This window comes from Oratosquilla oratoria, chromosome 25 (genome assembly GCF_046742065.1).
Source record: "Oratosquilla oratoria isolate Oo_2021 chromosome 25, ASM4674206v1, whole genome shotgun sequence".
NCBI lineage: Eukaryota > Metazoa > Arthropoda > Malacostraca > Stomatopoda > Squillidae > Oratosquilla > Oratosquilla oratoria.
In genome coordinates this window covers 25,128,423-25,153,342 of record NC_134801.1, presented here as the reverse complement: position 1 = coordinate 25,153,342, position 24,920 = coordinate 25,128,423, and the positions used below count along the sequence as shown (strand labels likewise).

Here is a 24,920-nt window from a genome sequence, read left to right as displayed (position 1 = left end):
CGTAACACATAGTAAGAGTGAATGGGTGAACGAGTTCTTTGGGTAACTTAAAGAAATTATAAGGCCGCCATTCACTTTTTGGTATACTGAAAAAGAAAAAAAAAACAGTTGGAAAGTTGAACACTATTCATTAAAGTTAATAGGATTAGGTGAGTGATTAATAACACTAGTCAACAAAGAATTTGCTACTGTGGCAATAGCGAGTGATTAATAGTAAGTCGAGTATGCTGATTCCGAATCTGTAATCGGAATTGTTGTAGCACGTCAGCTTCCAGAGTTATACAGAGGTTCGTTTGGGCGTCATTTATTTCAATTTATAATGGATATACTGTAATTTTCAGACAAATGTATGGTTAAAAGAATGCTCTTTAGATTTATGAATTAGACAATGTTAATCTAAACAAATTTATTAAGAAATGTTTTCTTAAATAAAATTTTATTTAGCCATCGCCAAATAGGCTCATCCTCATTCTGTGTAGGTACGTGTGTTCATTACTCGCAGTATATGTGGAATATCTGTGGTGATCTAAAGGTAATTTCTTGGACTGCAGCAAGGATATACAAAGAACATGTGCTTCTTATGCCTATGGAACAGCCGTGACGACAGAAATCATTATAGTGTCAAAGAGTGGCCTGAAAGAGAAGAACCCATCATTGGTCGATACAATGTACAACACATGCCTTTGGTACATCCACAGAAGATTTACCTTCCACCACTTCATATCAAACTTGGCCTTATCAAGAATTTTGTTAAAGCAATGACCCATGATTCTGATGGATTCCAGTATCTCAAAGAGAAATTTGATGCAAAGAAAACCGATGCTAAACTTAAAGCTGGTATTTTTGTAGGGCCGGAGATCAGAGAATTGATACATGACAGAGAGTTCAGAAATAAACTATCTTCACTTGAGTTGGCAGCATGGGATTCATTTGTCCATGTAGTGCAGAACTTTGTTGGTAACCATAGGGCTGATAACTATGAAGAACTAGTGGACAACATGCTAAAGGCCTATCAACGAATAGGGTGTCGGATGTCTCTTAAGATGCATTTCTTGCATTCGCATCTACATTTCTTTCCATCTAATATGGGTGATATTAGTGATAAACATGGTGAAAGGTTTCACCAAAATATCGCAATAATGGAAAGAAGGTATCAAGGCCGCTTCAACGAAAACATGATGGGTGACTACTGCTGGTTCCTGCAACGGGAGTATCCTACATCCACGAACAAGCGCAAGAGCAAGAGTCTCAAACATTTTTGAAGAAATTTATAGCTAGGTAAGTACTACCTCTTTCATATATAAAACATATATTGTCTGGGTCTCATTATTCTCAAACTTGTAATATAATTATATCATTAATGGTGGCAAAGTGAACCGTATAGCTAAGTTCCATAACTCAGGAACCTTACATGCTAGGACAAATCTGAGCACAGATTTGGAATCAGCGCACCAAAATTAGTGGGAGACACCAACAGTTACTCAAGTAGCAGAGGCAAAGTTAATATTTGTTGGCTAGTGTAATCAATGGACATACAATTGAGTAAATAAGTTTCAAAATAGAAGATTCCTGCTCGTAAAACTTTTAACGGGGGTGAAAGAGAAATTAATTTGTTAATTAATTTAATTTATCAACGAAAACACTGTCTAGGCGTCCCGCGTCACTCCCGTAGACTTTACATAACATCTAAATTAAATTCTAGCTGAGTTAATAAATCTTACGAATAATACAGGGGGAGTACAGACGACTTACATCAGTCGACAATCCTCCCGCGGCGACACAACCTCTACATGGCACTTCGTATCTTAGACTGTCCTCTCTCGCACGCCCAAGGCGCCCTGGCTCCTTCTACAAAAATCCTCTGATTGGCCCATAGAAATTGCGTCTATGGAGATTGAACCTGATTGGTCAAGTTAAATGAAACGTTCTGCGCCGCTCTAGGCTGAGTGTTACACAAAACGAAGAACAAACACTTAATTGTATGGGGCTCTTTCCCACGCGTCCTCCGTACTCGCTCTGTAATCGGACACCCACGTAATCGCAATTGACGCCGTTATCCAACGTAATAATCCTATTCCAACCTTACATATATGGGAATATATGTGACAATATATGTATATATATATATATATATATATGTATATATATATAATATGTATATATATATATATATATATATATATATATGTATATATAATTCTACTTAAAAATCCAACTGTTGATTACACGAACCCTTCAAATGAGGAGGGTGACATTACTTTATCGTGGTTTTATTTTTGTCAATGTCCACGTGAGCACGTTCACTCCTGTATAGTGTACAGTTACCTATATGTTTTTATTTCATTACTTTATCTTATTTTTAACGACCTCTATCCTCGTGGGATTGTGTGGTGAAAGCAGTCAGGATCTATCTCCCACACAGTTTATTGGCCCCACTCTCGCCAATGACTGTAATCGACTACCCTTTTATGAATGATTTTAATGAAGCCTAATACAGAAGTTCATTTCTACTGTCTACTACAGTCTGCTCAAAATCAAGGTTTTGTACAGGAGCTGATTTGGGCAATGGGGACCTGATACCTCTCAGGCATAGGATGGCTGATCTTAAGAGTGAGAATGACAGTCTACATCTCATCCACGAAACAAGGCTGCTTTCTGGTTGCTGTTTCTTTTCTGTCATCACCTCTACCAGACGAGCGTAGAATGCCTTTGCCCTAGGACCCATTCCACCTGAAATCGTAAAGGTTATGAGTGAATGAGCCCCGGTCCACATTTTGTATACGTTCTTCGTACATCCTGATTTTCTCATTCTGTAACCGTCACTAACCATTACCAACCATGCACGTGATCCACACACATGCGACATGGTACTCGTCTTTGGCAAGACCTCCAATCTTGCAGACCTCACCAATTTCCAAATCTCAAAACAGCTTGACTAATCCAACGTAAGACAAACAGGACGCCCCCACAGTGTCGCCACACAAGATGCCTAATGCCACCAGACAGACCCATTGAAGCCTTTCTCATACCCACCCCAATTACATTACCGTAAGTTAATGTATATACACCATATCTAGCCACGCCCACCAACCATACAACTAACCTCTATATAACGGAACTAACACCCATATCTATAATTGATGAGTAACGTATCTCCCATACGGCAACCCACAAAACCTACCCCTCGCCCTTTATTACGAACGGCTGCGCCAATGGAGAAAGGATTGCCGAGGTCAAGGCCCGGCACTAGGAGTGCCTAGGTCACGTATCTAGCACTAGGAGTGTCTAGATCATAGACCTGGTATTAGGGACTACCCAGGTCAAGTACCTGGCAGGAGGACTGCCTAGGTCAAGGACCTGAGAACAAATCAAGCAAAGTCCAGCGGATTTTTTACCTCACCCACTAAATCATCTTTCATGTAACAAAACACATTTCTTTTGTTACAATTCTTGTTCCGGGAGTGGGACGACTCAATAGTTAGGTTATTATAACAGGGGACCATCGGATCAAATATTCGCATGTCAAAGAAAGCCAATTGCCCCCGTGTCCAGAAACCTTTTGCGCTGGAATGCGATAAATGGTTCCTTGCAGTAGGTGCACCTCCTCATATTACGGCGAGTCAGGTCGAGGCGTCAAGAAAAGCATAGCCGAGCACAAACAAGACTTGAGGTCACACAGGACGTCTAACTCACTCGTTCAGCACGCTGACCAGTCTGGACATTTGCCCCACTGGGATGGGATCGAGGTCCTACACACGGGATAAAAAAGAGGCATGAGGAAGACTGTTGAAGCTGCCTATATTAATTCTTATGAAAATAACAATGACAGGGAAGGTTTAGTTTGTTTATCGAAGGCAGCAAGTAAATTGATAATAAATACGATTGGGAAACATATACATGGTACGGGAATGGGAAACCCCAGACAGCCAGCGGGATGACCTGTCCGTGTCCCCGTCTTCGAGTGCATAATTGTAAGGTTCAAGCAGTTTGTAGACAGCTTACTGATAACCAACACAGCGCTCGCAGAGGTCAGACGTCGCTCTCCACTCCAGCTCACTCAACAGTGCCCATCGATCTTCGCCGGCCGGTGGCGGCGAGGAGACTTTACTCCTTTGCTGCTGCCGGTCTGGCACAAGGCTGACTTCTTCGTTGGCGTCGGCAGGCGGGTTTACACCAAAGACAAATACACACATTTCCCAAGTCACGTAATTCTCTGCTTTCAGAGTTGTGTTTGAAGAAAAAAGAGATACACGCACACTTGCTCGCTGGCTTAGCAGAGGCCCTTAATCCAGCTCTAATTCAGAGCCCTTAACTCTTCGCCGGCTGGTCGTGGGGGAGGAATTGGGGAGCCTCTCTTGTCGACCGGCCCGCATCCACGCCCTGGCTTCTTCGCTGACACTGGCGAGAGGGTTTACACTTCTGACATTTACACACAATTCCCAAGTCATGTAATTCTCTGCTTTCACAGTTGTGCTTGAAAGGAGAAAGATAAAACAACACCTGCCCGCCTGCCCACCCACCCACCCACCCTCGCACCGCCATTGGATCCACTCTCCTGACTACGCTTCGGATAACGCTCGCTCATCGCTCAAGCCCAACCTGGGGCTAAACAGGAACGCTCATGTCCAAATTGGTCTAATCAGGAACGCGATCTCTACACGCGGAAAGTGAACTCTACTAACTTCCCGTAAGATAAATGCACACACCTCTCACGGACATAGCCACGTCCCATGCACAAACATCTACACGTACTTTTTCTTCGACTAAAATTTGCTTCCTTTCTAACTTTCTCTTATACTACATCTCATTTCAATTTACCTTCCACTAAAGGTTTTCCGTTTTTCCATCTTTCTCTACTACTACGCCTTCTACCATTTTCTGAACTTTTGGTGATTCTAATCGCAGGCGTCGGCGCCGCCGTCCACGTTCCCTGCCCATTTCTCCCGAGCCACGACCACCAACCGCCTCTAATCGCTTACGAAAAAGCGCGTTGGCAATAGCCCTCTTTTATACACTACTATTTTTTTTTTCATTTTCTTACAGACATTCTTCCCCTCCCACATAATCCATAATCCAGCTTACTGAAGAAGACCGAGTCGGTCGAAAAGTATAAGCAATAAAGATATTCCAGCCCATCTTCGCTTATTCTTCCTCCACCCACACTCTCATCTGTCTGAACCATCCATCCAATATATATATATATATATATATATATATATATATGTATATATATATATATATATATATATATATATATATATATATATATATATATATGTTTATTTAATGACAAATGTATCTGAAGGCGGAGAAAATATACGAGGAATAATGGAAGAATTTTACTGCCTTAACGTTTCGACCCTTAGGGTCTTGATTACAAAGCATAACACAAAAGTATAACATGGACATTTTATACACATACATGTCACCTCACAGGGTGCCTGGGAAAGGTCGTCCTGCTCGGAACAATTGTCCGTTTGTTTTCATCCACTACCAATAATCTTGTAGCTCTTGCCAAGCATATAAAACCATCTCTATGATTGATGTTATTATTAGTATTAAAATAGGCTGCTTCTATTATTTTTCTTAATTTCTTTGTTGAACCTTTATTTATTATAATTGTTTTGTCCCAGTTCGGAAAGTGGTCATGTGTATCTATGTGTCTTACTATATAATTAGAAAGCCTGTGGGTTCTTACATCATTTTTTTTGTTCATATAATCTTTTTTCTAATCCACGACCTGTTTCCCTCAAAATATGAGGATGGGCAATTTTTACAAGGTATCTTATAGACAATACTATTTTCATTCGTATGGTTATTATAATTACGTGTTACCAAATGTCCCACTTTGCTACCTGATGTTCTTGCTATCTTTATACCTGCTTTTAAGAGGACGTTGTCTAGAATTGAATTAATGCTGGAATTTGGGACCGTGATATATCGTGTTTCTTTGTTGCAATTATTTTTATCTTTACTCTTCTTATTTGTTTCCTTAGCTTTCTTTTTTTTTTGTTTAAGTAGGAGACCTCTGGGATATTCTAATTTGCTGAAAGTTTTTGTAATGTGATCTAGTTCGTCTTCTAAGAATTCTTCACTACAGATGCTGAGGAAGAAGTCAATTATTATACCTGTTTTAGTCCTAATATTGTGTCCTGAAAATATCCCAAAGGTCTCCTACTTAAACTTATAACCTTCTAAGCAGTACAAACAGCACAATATGCATGGAGGTATTTTGATCATTTTTGGAGGTATTCTGGGTGAAGGTATTTTGGGTGTGGGATTTTGGCCGGAGGTATTTTGGGTGGAGGTATTTTGGGCGCCTTCCATCCTGATTTAGTGATGAACCTTTCAGACAGACAACTTTCAAACACGGAAATTCAAGCGCTCTCGTTAGGTATGAAATTCGATGTTGGAATTCACAAAAAGAAATTTAGTGAAAGCATGAACAAAAACTATATGTGGTCAATGGAAGATGTAGACAAGGGGTTCATTCAAGGTATAACCACATGTTATCAAACGCTAGCAAATACTAACAAGTGCGTAATTCCCAGGAAATTTCTTAAGGCTTTGATTCAAATAAGTAAAGACAAAAACATTATAGTTACTAGTGCAGATAAAGGCGGTGGCATAGTAGTGATGAACCAGCAAGATTACAATAATAAAATGTTAAATTTGCTCAGTGACGGTGAAACTTATGAGGAAAAATATGTTGGATACACTGTAAGTGAAAGTGATAAGTTTACAACAAAAGCAAGGAGAATCTTAAAGAAATCAGACAAAGGGAAGAAATTATTATATCTATTAGAAGAAGCACCTATACCACCCAGAATGCATGGCTTACCAAAAATCCACAAAACAGGAATTCCCATGCGTCCTATTACATCAGGTGTCAATAGTGCTCCACATAGGTTAGCTAAATACCTAGCTAAACCCTTATCCAAAACATTAGGTTCTATCAGTAATGCTCACCTACAAAACTCTTCAGATCTAATTAACAGGTTAAAGGATTTGGATTTGAACAACAAAATATAAGCCAGCTATGATGTCACTTCGCTGTTTACCCGTGTTTCGATAAATGGTGCTCTTAAAGCTGTTGAGCGAGTGGTAAACAATTTGAACAATGAAGATTTACCTATCCCCAAAATAGATTACCTTGATATAATTTCTCTTTGTGTAGGTTTCGGTGCTTTTACTTTCAATGATGTTGAATATAGACAACATTCTGGCTTAGCCATGGGTATAGTCCCCTCTCTGCTGTGTTAGCCAACTTATATATGGAAATGCTTGAAACTGAAAATTATATATCAATAATGGGTAGAAACAGCGTTTGGTTAAGGTATGTTGATGACATTGTTGTTATTGTACCAAAAGAAACTAATATTAACAATAAATTAAAAAGATTAAACAATGTAAATAGTAACATACAATTTACGGCAGAAGTAGAGAACAACAGAAAATTACCATTTTTAGACACTGTCATACACAAAACAAACAGCAATGTAAAGTTTTCGGTATACCGCAAACCCACTAATAAAGAAGATTATATACATTTTTATTCAGGACACAACATTAGGACTAAAACAGGTATAATAATTGGCTTCTTCCTCAGGGCTTTTCGCATCTGTAGTGAAGAATTCTTAGAAGACGAACTAGATCACATCACAAAAACTTTCAGCAAATTAGAATATCCCAAAGGTCTCCTACTTAAACTAAAAAAGAAAGCTAAGGAAACAAATAAGAAGAGTAAAGATAAAAATAATTGCAACAAAGAAACACGATATATCACAGTCCCAAATTCCAGCATTAATTCAACTCTAGACAACGTCCTCTTAAAAGCAGGTATAAAGATAGCAAGAACATCAGGTAGCAAAGTGGGACATTTGGTAACACGTAATTATAATAACCATACGAATGAAAATAGTATTGTCTATAAAATACCTTGTAAAAATTGCCTATTCTCATATTTTGGGAAACAGGTCGTGGATTAGAAAAAAGATTATATGAACAAAAAAATGATGTAAGAACCCACAGGCTTTCTAATTCTATAGTAAGACACATAGATACACATGACCACCTTCCGAACTGGGACAATACAATTATAATGAATAAAGGTTCAACAAAGAAATTAAGAAAAATAATAGAAGCAGCCTATATTAATACTAACAATAACATCAATCATAGAGATGGTTTTATATGCTTGGCAAGAGCTACAAGTTTATTGATAGTGGATGAAAACAAACGGACAAATGTTCCGAGCAGGACGACCTTTCCCAGGCACCCTGTGAGGTGACATGTATGTGTATAAAATGTCCATGTTATACTTTTGTGTTATGCTTTGTAATCAAGACCCTAAGGGTCGAAACGTTAAGGCAGTAAAATTCTTCAATTATTCATCGTATACTTCCTCCGCCTTCAGTTAAATATGTATGTATATATATATATATATATATATATATATATATATATATATATATATGTATATATATACACATATATATATATATATATATATATATATATATATATATATATATATATACACACATATATATATATATATATATATATATATTCTATAAACCATTCGTACTTCTCATAATTTTGCTCAAGGGCTGCGAGATTTACAGTTAGTGGGTTGATGTTACCACACATACTGTATATATGTGTTTTAAAGGACCTTTTTCTAATACACTCAGCGCGCATAGGTGACTGGTGCAGGGACGACCGTGAATGTAGCACAAGTGACATCTACACTGAGTGCATTGACCATACCTGCGTATGCAAAGAGGGTACGAACAACGAGAATGATGTCTGCAAACGTAAGTAAACATTTCCATGGTGCAAATCATAAACCTTATGGGTGTTTATGTAAATGTAAAAATCAAGACCTGTACACATGTAGTAGTGGGATTACTTCTTCATTCAGTTTTCAGCTAAGATAAAAAGGAAGACAAGAGGGTGTTGGATGAGTGGAGGGTGGGTGCATACCTTGGCTGGCAATCTCCCTTATAAGGAACATTTTGGTATACAGATAATCTTTTCAGTTTATTCTGAATGGCCAAAAAGTGTATCCATGTATTATGCAATATATCCATTGATATGGCTACAAGAACAAATCTCAGCTAAGGATTATTCTGAACGAACAGAAATGTATGCTTTAACTATGAAACAAATTGTATTCATTATAAATTCTATTGCATGTTCTATTGCATGTTCTGACCACGTGCTTTATCGGGGAGATGGACTAGGCATCCTTCTCCCTGTAGCCCCAAGGGGCAAATTCCTAAAAATCAAAGGAAAGGCATAAGGGGTGCTGGAGGGCCTCGGGCCAGCACCCTAAGGTTTGGGTCTTTTAATGTGCGTGGATGTGGTACAGATGAGAGTAAAAGGGAAGAGATAGGTAGTATGTTTGTGAGAAGAAAGTTGGATGTGTTGGCTTTGAGTGAAACTAAGTTGAAAGGGAAGGGTGAGTGTAAGTTTGGGAGTGTAAGTGGGAGGTTATCAGGAGTGAAGAGAGGGCGAGGGAGGGAAGGGGTGGCTATTCTAGTAAGTGAGGAGATAGGTAAAGGGGTAGTGGAGTGGAAGGAGGTTTCCTCAAGGATAATGTGGATGAAGGTGAAACTGGGAAAGGAGATGTGGGTCTTTGTAAGTGCATATGGGCCGGGCAGTGAGAAGAACATGGAAGAAAGGGAGGCCTTTTGGATAGATTTAAATGAGTGCATAGAGGGTTTAGGAAGAAGTGTCAATGTAATAGTACTGGGAGACCTTAATGCTAGGGTGGGAAATGGTCCAATCGATGGAGTGGTTGGGAAGTGTGGAGTTCCAGGAAAGAATCGTAGTGGAGAGTTGATGGTGGAAATGTGTCTAGAAAGAGTTGATGATAGCAAATACAGTGTTTCGGAAGAAAGTCAAGCATAAGTACACATGGGAGAGGGTGGTGGAGGGAAGGGTGGTAGATAGAGCGCTAATGGATTACGTAGTGGTAAATAGGATTATGATAGGAAGAGTTAAGGATGTACATGTGCTAAGGGGAGAGGGTGGGGGAATATCAGATCATTTTTTGGTGGAAGGTAAGCTGAGAGTGGAGGATAGATGGAGAAGGAGGAAGGGGACAAAAGGTAGGGAGGTTCTTAGAGTGAACTCCTTGAATGAAAAGGAAAAGGAGAAGGAGTACGAAAAGAAGCTGAAGGAGGAGTGGGAGGGAGTAAAGGATAGAGGTGAGATGGGTGTTGAGGAGGTATGGGGATGGTTCAAGGAGGGAGTCTTAAAGTGTGCAAGGGTGGTGTGTGGAACAAGAAGGACAGGGGGAAATAGAAGAAAGGGTAGTGAATGGTGGGATGAGGAAACAAAGAAGGCTGTAGAAGAGAAGAAGCGAGCATTCACAGATTGGTTACAAAAGAGGACAGGGGAGTCATATGAGACGTACAAAGAAAAGAAAAGAGAAGTAAAGCAAAAGGTAAAGGAGGCAAAGAGGAGAGCAGATGTGAAATGGGGTAGGAGTATGACAGAAAATTTTGAAAGTAATAAAAAGATGTTTTGGAAAGAAATTAAGAGAGGAAGAGGAGGCGAATCAAGTAGGGAAGAAAAGGTAAAAGGTACAGATGGAGAGTTGATGGTGGAAGGGGTGGCGGTGGGGGGAAGATGGGCAGGGTATTTTAGGGAGTTGCTGGGTGTGAGGGAGGATGGGGAGGGAGGGATGGCTACGGTGGGAAGTGCGAGGAAAATGAGAGTGATGAGTGAGGAGAATGGAGGAGAAATAAGGAAGGATGAGGTGAAGGCAGCTGTAAAGATGATGAAAGCAGGTAAGGCACCTGGTCTGGATGGATGTCATGCAGAATGTCTGAAAAAGGGAGGTGCAGTGATGGTGGACTGGTTGGTGAGGTTATTTAATGTTTGCTGGAGAGAGGGTAGAGTACCGGAGGACTGGAGTAGTGCCTGTATAGTTCCTCTTTACAAGGGAAAAGGGGACAAGTGTGAATGTAGTAATTTCAGAGGGATTAGCCTGTTGAGTGTAGTAGGGAAGGCTTATGGGAGGATCTTAATTGAGAGGATTAGGAGAGGAACAGAGGGAGTAATTGGTGAGGAACAGTGTGGATTTAGGACGGGTAGAGGTTGTGTAGATCAGATTTTTGTGGTAAGACAGATATGTGAGAAAGCTATAGGAAAGGGGAAGGATGTTTTTTGGGCTTTCATGGATCTGGAAAAGGCTTATGATAGGGTAGACAGAAAGGCACTGTGGGAGGTTATGCAGATTTATGGGATAGGAGGAAAGCTTTTGGGAGCTGTCAAGAGTTTTTATGAGAGTAGTAGAGCATGTGTTAGGATTAGAAATGGAGAGAGTGAGTGGTTTGAAGTAAAGATATGACTGCGTCAGGGATGTGTCATGTCACCATGGCTGTTCAACTTATACATGGATGGGGTGGTGCGAGAGGTGAATGTAGGGTAGTGAGTCAGGGATTGGAGATGGTTAAAGAAAATGGAGAAAAGTGGGAGGTGAGCCAGCTGTTGTTTGCGGACGACACTGCGCTTGTGGCAGGGTCAGAGGAGGGATTGAGGAAGCTGGTGGCAGAGTTTGGGAGAGTATGTGATAGAAGAAAGCTAAAGATAAATGTGGGTAAAAGTAAGGTGATGAGATGTACAAGGGGTGAAAGTGGCAGTAGACTGGAAGTGAACATTAAGGGAGAGCGACTGGAGGAAGTGGATAGTTTTAGATACTTGGGTGCAAATGTAGCAGGAAAAGGTGGAGTGAAGGTGGAGGTAGAATGTAGATTGAGAGAAGCGAGTAAATGCCTTGGTGGTTTAAAGAGTGCAATGAGGAATAGACATTTGGGAATGGATGCGAAGAGGAGACTGTATGAAGGAGTGATTGTGCCAACAGCACTGTATGGGGCAGAAACGTGGAACATAAGAGAAGAAGAGAGAAGGAGTTTGAATGTGTTTGAGATGAGGTGTCTGAGAAGTATGGTGGGGGTTACTAGGCTAGATAGAGTGAGAAATGAGGAGGTGAGGAGGAGAACAGGGGTGAAAAAGGATTTGGGAGATAGGGTTGATGAAAGAATATTAGGATGGTTTGGACACATGGAAAGAATGAGTGAAGAAAGACTAGTAAAAGAGGTATGGAAGGCAGATGTGGAGGGAGTGAACATGAGGGGACGTCCTAGGATGAGATGGATGGATGGGGTGAAGGGGGCTTTGGGGAAGAGGGGAATGTCTGTTGAGGAAGGAAGGGAGAGGACGGAAGACAGAGGTGAGTGGAGAATGGTTGTATATGGATGATGTTGTGACTGCATGAGGAGGAATGGGCGGGGAAGTGGGGGGTGGGGTAGTATGTGTGAGTAAATTTTGACGCAGCCCGAAGGGATTTCTCCCCGTCCTCGCCTTATATGCAAAGGGGGACGGAGAGGGGGGGTCGCCGATTAAATGAAGCGGCCTCGCTGTGGATGTACTGTGTCTTGCGACACTGCTTCTGACCCAGGGCGGTGGGCAGGGTGCAGGGATGACCCGTCATCCAGGAGGTGCTCAGATGAGAGGAAGGGTGGGAGGGGTGTGGAGTGTATTTAGGGATGAAATGGGTGGGAGTGTTTTTATGCCTTTCCCTTTTTGGCTACCTTCCCTTGGAAGGGGGAAAAAGCCTTGGTATATGTATGGTATATGTATGTAAATTTCATTGCAAATCCATGATGTAATTAAACATTCCTCCAAGATCCCGTTCAGTGTAACGTCTGTTCAGTAAACTGTTTTTTGGTCAAACATTCGTTTGGCCTCATCGACCTGGTGTCCAAATGTCTGAAGTCCTATTTTGATTATGAGTAAGTGGAATGTAATAACATCTGTTGTATTCTTTCGTTGCCATTCCATGACTGATATTCTGGTCGATATGCCACACGCCAGCTCCTTGTCCTGAAGACTGGCTACGAGTGGAGCTGCCAGATCGGACCAATTGTTATTACTTGAGCAAGAAGAAAATCCTGATGCAAGACGCGGTGAATGAATGTGACAGATTCCCATATCCAGGGGTCCTGCTAGCGGACATCGAGAGTGAGCAGGAACAAAGAGCACTCGAAGGTAAGTTGTCGAGGGCGGGTGAGGAACTTTTGACGTCAGGAAAAGCACCGTGTGAGAACAACGTTTGTTTCAAATGGCACAACGTTTCACACATCGAGCTTTGTCAAGTACTTGATGAAGGTCTAAGGATCGAAACTTTGTGTCACTAAAGACTTCGTCTTCATATAGTGCTTTTCTTGACTTACTTGTCGGCAGTTGTCTTTCTTTCAATATTTGAAATCAGGTACTGTATCTTGACTTGTTTTTCACATTTATTACGCTAGAGTCTTGCCACTTAATCTGGATATCTCAAAATTTAAAATGAGTAATCTTACTCGTGGTTCTCGTTTTTTCTTACCTAATACAACCGAAAGGTAATGGCGAGCATTTTATGATAAATGTTTGATTATAAATCATATACCACTTACTTATGCACGAAAGTTTATATTCAAGTGCTAGTCGCTGTAAAATTTTACTTTTTCCCATACTGAGATGACAATTACTCGTATTTCAGATTTAAGACTGATTTTGCATAAGATCCGTAGATAAGCTAAGAACTATCAGTCGAAATATATCTGGATTTTGCCATCTTTCAACATAAAATCTTAACTGCTGATTTTAAGATTTTATATTGAAAGATGGCAAAATCCAGATATATTTCGGCAGCAGTTAAGATGATTAAAGCAGGTAAGGCACCTGGTCTGGATGGATGCCATGCAGAATGTCTTAAAAAAGGAGGTATAGTGATGGTGGACTGGTTGGTGAGGTTATTTAATGTTTGCTGGAGAGAAGGTAGAGTGCCAGAGGACTGGAGGAGTGCGTGTATAGTTCCACTTTACAAGGGAAAGGGGGACAAGTGTGAATGTAGTAGTTTCAGAGGGATTAGCTTGTTAAGTGTAGTTGGGAAGGCTTATGGGAGGATCTTGATTGAGAGGATTAGGAGAGGAACAGAGGGAGTAATTGGTGAGGAACAGTGTGGGTTTAGGACAGGTAGAGGTTGTGTAGATCAGATTTTTGTGGTAAGACAGATATGTGAGAAAGCTATAGGTAAGGGGAAGGATGTTTTCTGGGCCTTTATGGATCTGGAAAAGGCTTAGGACAGGGTAGACAGAAAGGCACTGTGGGAGGTTATGCGGATATACGGGATAGGAGGAAAGCTGGGAGCTGTCAAGAGTTTTTATGAGAGTAGTAGAGCTTGTGTCAGGATTAGAAATGGAGAGAGTGAGTGGTTTGAGGTAAAGGTGGGACTTCGTCAGGGATGCGTTATGTCACCCTGGCTGTTCAACTTATACATGGATGGGGTGGTGCGAGAGGTGAATGCAAGGGTAGTGGGTCAGGGATTGGAGATGGTTAAGGAAAATGGAGAAAAGTGGGAGGTGAGCCAGCTGTTGTTTGCGGACGACACTGCGCTTGTGGCAGGATCGGAGGAGGGATTGAGGAAGCTGGTGACAGAGTTTGGGAGAGTGTGTGATAGAAGAAAGCTGAAGATAAATGTGGGTAAAAGTAAGGTGATGAGATGTACAAGGGGTGAAAGTGGCAGTAGACTGGAAGTGAGCATTAAGGGAGAGCAACTGGAGGAAGTGGATAGTTTTAGATACTTGGGTGCAAATGTGGCAGGAAAGGGTGGAGTGAAGGTGGAGGTAGAATGTAGATTGAGAGAAGCGAGTAAATGCCTTGGTGGTTTAAAAAGTGTAATGAGGAATAGGAATCTGGGAATGGATGCTAAGAGGAGACTGTATGAAGGAGTGATTGTGCCAACAGCACTGTATGGAGCAGAAACATGGAACATGAGAGAAGAAGAGAGAAGGAACTTGAATGTGTTTGAGATGAAGTGTCTGAGAAGTATGATGGGGGTTACTAGGCTAGATAGAGTGAGAAATGAGGAAGTGAGGAGGAGAACAGGGGTGGAAAGGGAGCTGGGAGATAGGGTGGATGAAAGAGTATTAGGATGGTTTGGACACATGGAAAGAATGAGTGAAGAAAGACTAGTAAAGGAGGTATGGAAGGCAGATGTGGAGGGAGTGAACATGAGGGGACGTCCTAGGATGAGGTGGATGGATGGGGTGAAGGGGGCTTTGGGGAAGAGGGGAATGTCGGTTGAGGAAGGACGGGAGAGGACAGAAGATAGGGGTGAATGGAGAATGGTTGTATATGGATGATGTTGTGATGCATGAGGTGGATTGGACGGGGGAATGGGGATGAGGTAGTATGTGTGAGCAAAAATTTTGACGCAGCCCGAAGGGATTTCTCCCCGTCCTCTCCTTTATATGGGGGGACGGAGAGGGGGGGTCGCCGATTTAATGAAGCGGCCTTGCTGTGGATGTGCTGTGTCCTGCGACACTGCTTCTGACCCAGGGCAGTGGACAGGGTGCAGGGATGACCCGTCATCTAGGAGGTGCTAAGATGGGAGGGAGGGTGGAGGGGTGTGGAGTGTTTTCGGGGATGAAATGGGTGGGAATGTTTTTGTGCCTTGTCCTTTTTGGCTACCCCCCTGGTAAGGGAAAAAAAAGCCTTGGTATATGTATGTCAACATAAAAGTCTTAACTAGATTTATTCGTAAAGATGAAAATGTGACATGTTCCCTGGATTGTATTTTGACTATGGTTATGATGTTTCTTTTAAATACATCTTCCTTAGTCAATAATTCATCAACGTGTCAAAATAAAACATTTCTGTGGGGTTTTCTCCATCCTTCAAGACTTTTGTGTATTCTATTAGGATCCCAGTTTCAGGAAATTGGGCAGATATCAATTGACGTCGATATTTTTAGGCACTAGAATGACGACGTCATAGAGATAACAGTGATGCTACAGCCACGATCCACAGATTCTACCAGAACCGGGCTCCCCAGAAGTGAAGAACAAATGCTCTTTTTATCGGGAGCTACGCGAGTTCTGACGACAAAAGCCGTTTGTAAACGGTGCCGACCGAGAAAGCGATAGTTCCTCACGAAATATGCTTGCACAAATGAACTTGACGAGTATACATGCTTGTTAGTGAAGCTGAATCATCATGACCACACGTGGGAATATTTTTCTGCTTTAGAATGTTATTACGACGTCAGTAAGACTCGTTGTAACAGTAGATACTGATGTGTGTGAGGATCGGTGATTGCACACACGATTCACAAGACCATGGCTACAGTGTCCGAGACAGGGTATAGGTTGTATCGGACCTTGTGGCCCCATAGTAAATCTTGAAGTTGTAACAACATACGTTCTTCACAACCTTGTAAGTTACAATGAGTTTTTAATATCCATCGCCTGGAACCGCGAACATTACTGATGTCATAATAACATTCTAAAGCAGAAATAATCATACGTATAGCCATGATGATTCAACTTCATGAATTAATCTGTATTGCTGTCGAGTGCATTTTAAAGTGCAAGCATATTTCGTGAGAAACTATTGCGTTCCCAATCTGCAGCATTTACAAGCGGAACTCTGGGAGCTCCCAACCAAAAGGACATATGCTCCTTACCTCTGGAGAGCCCGGATGTAATAGAAACTGGATCGTGGCTGTATATACAATTGTGTGGCATGAAATTTGTCGTCATATTAAAAAATGGAAATAAAATAGAGTGTATAAATTGTTTAGGTTTCTGGCTCATGCTTTTCAATATATCCTTTTCCCGTGCAGTTCTACTGACGCGTCATCTCACCTACACGGACCGAGTCCTGGTGGGACTAAATGATCTGGAAGAGACGGGTGTGTACCGGTTCTGGGGTCGCCTCAATGAGTCGCTGCCGGAATTTGTCGCCTGGGGAGCCCAGGAACCCAATAACCCCGTGGAGCACTGCGTGGTGGTAAATCAATCAATATTTAGATTACAGGAGGGGGCAGGATACACTGCTCGTGATTGTTTATAGGAATCAATTATATACAAGCTGTGATAAGAATACAGGCGTGACTTTTCTTGGTTATGGCTTGTCGACTACCGTGGACTACACTAGAGGGGTAGCTTAGAAGACCATTTGATGCATGACAAGGTGGTGTTATATATATATATACATATATATATGTATATATATATATATATATATATATATATATATGTATATATGTATATATATATATCTTCTCAGGCAGGCTTGGTTAAAAGCAACTGCAAATTCAGCGCTGATCAATTTCTTCTTCAGAGTTTCCAACTTCCTGAAGGTATCCTTTATAGCAAGGGATAAAGGAAAGAGTAGATTTCCTATTCCGGTCATTATTGGCTTGACGTTTCGACTCTGCCTGAGTCATTATCAAAAGACAAAGATGGAACAAATGCATGGGTTTATATGGTACAAAAATGCAGAAATACAGCGTGTGATTGACTGGAAGGACGACCTTTTCTCGTCCCCTCATGGTTGAGAGGGCGGGACAGTTTTCCACGTACGCTCATTGGCTGGCTTGTCCGTTCTCTCGAGCCTCGCTACCCCGGTGCTGTAGCGTGATATTTTCCTTTCCTGCCTCGGGGTTTGCCTCTTCTGAAAGGCTTAATACTTGGGAGTATAGTAGGGGCGTTTTGGTAGGAATTCAGAGACGGCCTACTATCAGCAATATACAAAGCTTCAAGGTAGACAAGGCGGTTCTTGTCGGACTCTCTCTGAATGATGACAGTGTTCTGCCGAAGGACATCACCTGTGAGATGCTGGCCATGTTTCTCCAGGAACTGGCACTTGGGGCCTCCCTGAGTTAGATGATAGCTCAGGCGCCTGGAGAGTTTGGTAGTAGTCAACTCTATGTAAGCATCATAGGGCGCACAATCCCTATTTGGGCAAGAAAATTTGTACACGAGGCAGGTACTTTCCATATCTCCAGGGCGTGGTGAACTATCGTTCTTCATGATGAGGTCCTTTGTGCGGCTGTTCCTGTAGTACACTACCAGCTTTACACGGTCTACGGGGTTAGTACCTTGGACATTCTTATCAATGATACTTCTCACACTCTTCTCTTCTTCGCGGTAAGCAGAAGACATGTAAGCTCAATAGAAGAGGCTGTGAGTGGTTCCTTCTTCTTCATCCACAGCTTGTTGTCCCTCGTACCATTTGTTTAGAACAGTACGGAGGACACGTGTAAAGCTGGTCCGTCACGGCGGAGGTCGGCCCGTCGTGGAGAGTCTCCCTCCTGGTCCGTCACGGATGGCGGCCCGTCGAAGAGTGTCCTAAAGTTCCTTCGTGACCTCTCTCTGTGGATATGGGGGAACCGAAGAGGAGGGTTGTACTGAGCATGCCCGGTGCAGCAGTAACGACGAATTGTCCGGTCTAGTTGGCGGGCCTGGGAAGGAATAACCTCTCGCCATGGTCAAACCTTTGACCTGGGGTCAGGTAACTGGGCGCGCTGCAGCGGCTCCTCTCTCCTAAGCCTGGGTCGGTCCACGTGGTAGAGCTTACGTGGGGACGAAATGTCTCTCGCTGTCAACCTCCAGGTTGACAAGAATCAGGGAGTATCGCTTGAATGACTTCGTATCAAGCCAGAGACTATATTATGAGACTCAGTTTAGGCCAGTTACCTTCAGCATAATTCATGAGCGTCAACTCTGGCTATATGGGCATGTGGCACGTTTCCCTGACATTGATCCTACTCACAGGGTTGTCTCCACAAGAGACAACTCTCAATGGAGGAGGAGACGAAGGGGACGCCCACAGAATTCCTGGCTTGTGCAAGTTCATCGAGCCTGTCGAGAGCTATTTGGAGTGGGAAGAGTGGCTGCATGAGAACTTGCTCTCATTTATATATGTATGTATGTATGAAAATAGAGCATACAGTCTTCAAAGATTCCCATATTCATTGCAGATGTATTATGGGTATCGTTGGCGGTGGGCGGACGTCAATTGCAACTTCGAGTACATTTACCTTTGCAAATTCACAGGTAAGTTTTTTTTTTTATCATAGATTAGTATCATACAATTTCATATCAATAGAACATTATATTGGATTTTTTGTGAATGCATTGTAGTTCAACACTTTTCTAGTTTGCTTGTTGTTTATTACAATCAATCCAGATAAGTGGTCTGTGGCCATTAATATTTCTTTCCCCTGCTCCTCGTGGTGAATATTTTTGTTTCATTCACTATGACAATAATCTTAACACTAAATCACGAGTGAATGATTACCTATAAAAAATAAACAAATTATTTACAAATATATCAACAGACAATTAGTTTTGCGGACAGACAACTAAGCAATGGGACCTTTCGCAGTGAGCAAATTGATACCAGACACCGCCAGATTTTGTAATTCTTGCCGGAAAATAAATACTTTTTTGGGCAAGTTTTATAAGCTTACAGAGGTGTATCGTTGTACATTATTGTGTCTGAAATTTGAGTCAATTAATTTCATGATTGCAAACGGCATATAGCATTGTATGAGCCTCTATTTATAATCACAGATGATATTCGTAAAACAGCCTATAATTGTATCAAGCCAAGCAATTTGTCATTTTCTACCGACTTCAATGGACGTATACTGATATATACTTTCATTTGAATGCACCAAGCAATAGGCAAATCCATGTAATGTATCGAAAATATAATTTTGCATCGAAGACTTAATGTTTTCGGTACGATAAACTTTGTCTTAAGTTATATTTTTTTTAATCTGACGTGCAGTTTGCCACGGCACACGTAAAATTAGTCATATGTGTTTGAAAATAGCTCCCAGCAGATCTAAGAGGCTATTTACAAAAATGTCGTTAACTTCGTACGTCCGCCACCACTGTTGCTATTTTTTATCTCACTGATTATCTTCATATACAGGACGTGACAGTGATATCCATTATTTTTCTACACTCTCATATAAAATGCACAAACCGAAATCAACATCCTCTTATTTTTACTGCTCATAGTAACTTCAGTAAAAATAATTACCTATTTTTAGTTTTATCTTATGATTAAATTAACAAAGCCTTATCACACACCAGTAAGTAAAAATTATAAAATTATGAGTCATGTTTTTAATTTTAAATACATTTATGCAGCAATTTATGGCGTATCTTTTTTTAAATATCGGTTTCCAAATTAGCTAAGTCACCCCTTTGCCTCGTGAAATCCGAGACAATTGAAAATTCTAGCGCTAATAGGAATCTACGAGCCTGACTGCGAAAGGTCCCATTCTAATGATCCCAACAATTACTCAATAACATATTCTTATTTTCTCAGTCAGAATGCCTACATAATCTTAATCCATCTATGTATGACCTTGATCTAATTTCTCATTCTTACCTATTCATAACACTAAAAAATTCTGAATTCCTAATTTTTTAAACTTCCACAATAGAAGCACAATGCATCGTTCTAGGAAAGTTAGTAAAAAAAATATATTTTCAAGAGGCGTCTTGTAACCATCTTTAACTTGATTTTTACTCTATTTCTACCTGAGACCTGACTACAAGACCTATGTCGATAAGCATGAACTTCCTTGCACGGTCACTTATATCGAACAGACATTGTACAAAAGTTGAGACGGAGATCAACTCGTACACACAGTAGCAAGACCCACTGCTAACTGGCACGTCCCTATTGGTGAACAAGGAAATTCTTCATGGGTATGAGATACCGTCATAATAACGGAATAGACCATCGGGTACAATAGATATATATAGAGTTCCCCCAAATATATTGAACAATGTGCCACTATAGATGTATTTCACCAGAAACTAGGTGGGAAGGAAGTGAAATTATTGCCACAACCTTCCAAAAAAGCATCATGGACAGTACAACCAAACTTCACGGGCGTCTGTTGGATTGTCGTCACTTAATGGTCCAACCGCATTGTTTCATGCACTTACGGAAAAAAAATTATACCGAATGGGAGTAATCACTGCTCAAGCAGAGCTAAGTCTTAGACATCAAACAACCTTGAAGAAGATAAGGATATACATCTATAAGGTAAAAAAAAAAAAAAAAAAAAAAAAAAAAAAAAACACAGGCTGTAGAGTTTGATGCAGGAACTGAAGAACATTAACTGAGATATTGTGGGACTGAGTGAAGTCCAAAGGAAGGGAAAAACTCGTGCAGCTGTAAGATAGTCAACGCCTGTTCTATTGCTGAAGTAAAGAGAAGGAAGGATCCATTAAAACAGGAATCTTAGTTAATCGAGAAATTGCTGGTAACGTAGGTTAACTTGGATTGTGATTAGGTTCTATAAAAGGTACATAGGTTGAAGTACCAACTTCACAGAGTAAAAACGATGAAATTGAATTCTATGGTGATGTAAATCAGGTAGTAAGAAAAGAAAATGCTTCTTTGTCGCGGCTAGTGCCGCTTAAATTGTTTTTTCTTAAGAAACCTGCACAGCGAAGCTATAGCGGTAATCCCCTACCACACTCCTGGCCAAATGGCCACTTCCGGAAGGGAGTGTGTGGTTGGACATTCCGCATAAATCATCGGAAATTTAAAATTCCCGGCTCTGTGCAGGTGGCGCAAGCGTCTACAACCCCACCTCCCCCTCCCTATCCCCTCCCTTCTTACTCGGCTGCACGGATTGAGCCGTCACTTCAATGAGAAATGAAGGCTTCGCCTGTGGGAGGAGGGAGGGACCCTAAATCTGTGCAGGTTTCTTAAGCCGATAAAAACAATTTAAGCGGCACTAGCCGCGACAAAGAAGTATTATCGGCTGAGAAGAAACCTGCACAGCGAAGCTAAGCATGAGACGAGGATAGGTGGGAGGAGAAGGTGAAGCCCAAATTGTAGTCGAGGACAGGGCTCAAGCCGTTATTACGTGTGTCTCGTATGGGAGACTATTCATCTTATCATTCAGTAGAGGGGAGACAAAAAGCATCAAGTACTTATATCGATATCAATATCAATATATATATATATTCATTTGTTTATTTTTTATAAAAATAATATTGTACAATTTACATAGTGCATAAATTCTATGTAGAATATTGTATCTTGCTCAGCGGTTCCTGGGCCTTCCCCTACCCCTCGGTCGCCCTTTGCCCCCCTTCTTTTGCGAAGAGAGGGGTGGAGCCGTTCCCATGGCGACACATGGGACAGGGGTGATCGAGTGGTAGAGATACCGTGTCTTGAAGGAAGTTGCTGATGCCCAGCCCCCGAGGTCCTGCACCCGTTCCACAGAGTGGGTGCGGAGAAATGCCAGCGATGCCGCGAGGCCTCTGATGTTGTGGGCGTGGGGGGCATGGCCCGGGTCGGCCTTCTCTATAATGCGGCAAAGTAGACGCGCCAGGGACCTCGGGGTTAGGGGGTTCCGAGATTTCGAATTGTAGAAGAGATGATCCTCGGACACCCCTTCCGTGCGTTCCACGTAGTCTTTAAACGCACGGACCGGGCACAGCGGGTGTGGGTTTCCTTCCTCCAGGAAGGATGGTATTCTGATAGGGCCAATCATGTCGTCCGCCTGCTCATTCTTGGCTAGGAATGTAGGTGATGGAGCGAGAGTTAGGGCAGAGCAGTCCTCCTCCAGGTTGGAGAAGGACTGGTGGCGGGTGATCGCCGCCAGCTGTGACGCCCTATAACCCGTAGCCAGGGCGAGCAGAAAGACGGCACGTTGAAGGAAGTGTTCCCCCTCCATTGTCTCCGAAGGTTGGGAGGGTTGTTGGATCTGGATGACGGTCGGGACCGTAGCGAAGACGCGGTCTGTCGCTTCCTGGTCGAACAGACCACGGGAAAGGGGAGTTGCTCTCACCACGCCCCGGCGAGCTATCTCCGGGGCCGACCGCGTTGCAGACTGACGAGCTGCCAAACGAGCCGCGGTGAAGGCCCTCGCTGCTGGGGGTAGGGCTGATGACGCCATGTTGGCTGTACCCTCTGCCACGGTAGAGAGTGCCGCCAGGGTGTGTCTGCATACAGAAAACACGCGAATCAAATTAGTAGGGCGAGAAGGATCCCGATCCCCGGAGGGTGTAATAAAGTCACATCGCTCAATTGTAGAACGTATAACATATGCGAGGCCGAGGTCGTTTCCGAACGACCTCGTCCTCGGGCGCTAGTCAAGAGGCTCCGTCCTGGGTGAAGACGCTACCTGAGCGTCTCTCGCCAGGACAGGTCTGGACCCTCTGTATAGATTGAAATATCCCACTCACCTCAATTCTTCCCGCGGGAAGTCCTCAAAGCTCGTGGCGAGCGTCGTCAGCCAGTTCCTCATCATCGCGATTGCCGTGACGGTCGAGATGGTAGAGGCAAGGTCTTGTCTGGTCGAGGCCTCCGTCGTCAGCAACTTATATAGAACCTTAGCCCCCTCCTCGTCGTTGGCCCACTTTAGGATAACGTCATCTCTCCTCCTCCAGCCCTCCGGTAGCGAGTAGTCGGGAGACCAGGCCACTAGCTTGTGGCCTTCTCCAAACGAGTACTCCCAGGACCGGGGAAGGTCACACCATGAGAAGGGGCGGAACTCAAAAGAGTCCGTCATGGTAGGAGGATAAGGTAAAGAAGAACTGTAGTGGTCCTCCACCCCGTCCAACCCGACGGACGTCTGATTGGGGGGTTCCTCCTGAGAGGGGCCTTCTAGTCCTATACCTGTCGCCGGCACGGAGGGGCGGAGGGAAGGACCAGGAGGGAGAGTGGGAGGGGGGGCTAGAGCCGTAGGTTCAATAGGAGGTTGCTCTGGAGAGGGGTGCGTTATGATTTGCGCGGCCTGAAAGGCCGGATAATGTGATAGGGCCGATTCAAGGACGGGGCCTATCAGGGACGGAAGGAGGGCAGCCACTTGGGCAGCCAGAGTTCCCTCTCCCCTCGTTTCGTCCTCCGGCTCCCTGCCCTTGTGGGATTTACGGCGAGGAAAAGGAGAGCGAGGAAGGGAGGGTGAGTTGGGGGGAGAGGCTGTGGAGGTGGGGACAAGCCGAGCGTCCTGGACCTCGGTGAGGCAGACCTCTTTTTCGAGCGAGATTTCCTGCCGGGTTCACGCGAGTGAACTAGGGAGGAAGACTCGTGGGGGTGCTTGACAAAGCAAGCCGTAAGGGTTTTAAGGAGGACCCTTGATGGTCGGATGTATGGGGCTGCCGAGAGGCCTGAGGACGCTCGGGGACACCATACTCCGCAACATCAGACTCGTCCCCTTGTACTCCGAGAGGCCCAGGTTGTGCACCAACGGAAGTCTCGGAGACATAGGGAGACGGATGGCGAGGGCGAACGAGGCCCAATTCCACGCCTAACGCCGGATCCGCCCACACCAGGGGGGGGGGGGGTCGTCAGCGGATTTCAATTTCCGAGCTCTGCGCCATGCCTCCCGAAGGAGTTCGAGGGCAGCTAGCTTGGAACGGGTTTTGGGAGCAGCACGACTCTCCTCAACCCGCGCTTTGCACACAACACCAGCTTGTGAGAAACAAGGGGTATGGCGGGAGAAGAGGTCGTGCGGGTGCTAGAGAAAGCTAGACGTAAGGGTTTTAAGGACCCTTGATGGTCGGATGTATGGGGCTGCCGAGAGGCCTGAGGACGCTCGGGGACACCATACTCCGCAACATCAGACTCGTCCCCTTGTACTCCGAGAGGCCCAGGTTGTGCACCAACGGAAGTCTCGGAGACATAGGGAGACGGATGGCGAGGGCGAACGAGGCCCAATTCCACGCCTAACGCCGGATCCGCCCACACTAGGGTGGGGGGGGGGTCGTCAGCGGATTTCAATTTCCGAGCTCTGCGCCATGCCTCCCGAAGGAGTTCGAGGGCAGCTAGCTTGGAACGGGTTTTGGGAGGAGCAGCACGAATCTCCTCAACCCGCGCTTTGCACACAACGCCAGCTTGTGAGAAACAAGGGGTATGGCGGGAGCAGAGGTCGTGGTGGCCGTCTGACGAGATCCTGGCTGTGCAGCCGGATTCCACACACAAGCGTTTGGTCTGAAAATAGAATAATGGTAATCATAGACGGGGTGTCCCAAAGGTGTCTGGACACAACACCGAAGGGGAAAAACTGCAGGAGAACAGGTAGAGCT

At 43.4% G+C, this 24,920-nt stretch overlaps 2 protein-coding genes across 2 annotated transcripts in view; one reads left to right on the top strand and one right to left on the bottom strand.

Moving 5' to 3' along the window:
* The window catches only part of LOC143038867 (uncharacterized), a 44,456-nt gene that overhangs the window by 15,436 nt on the left and 4,100 nt on the right, over window positions 1–24,920 (top strand). The window contains exons 4-7 of the mRNA XM_076208513.1: window positions 8,697–8,819; window positions 12,892–13,065; window positions 16,685–16,851; window positions 18,827–18,902. Of these exons, the coding sequence (XP_076064628.1) occupies window positions 8,697–8,819; window positions 12,892–13,065; window positions 16,685–16,851; window positions 18,827–18,902 (540 nt within the window). The remainder of the gene's footprint in view (window positions 1–8,696; window positions 8,820–12,891; window positions 13,066–16,684; window positions 16,852–18,826; window positions 18,903–24,920) is intronic.
* On the bottom strand, window positions 21,363–23,810 carry LOC143038752 (uncharacterized). Its single transcript, XM_076208281.1, has 2 exons — window positions 23,079–23,810; window positions 21,363–22,835 (listed from the first exon to the last, which is right to left on the bottom strand). The coding sequence occupies exons 1-2, from the start codon at window positions 23,402–23,404 to the stop codon at window positions 21,932–21,934; spliced, it is 1,230 nt and encodes a 409-aa protein (XP_076064396.1). The 5' UTR covers window positions 23,405–23,810; the 3' UTR covers window positions 21,363–21,931.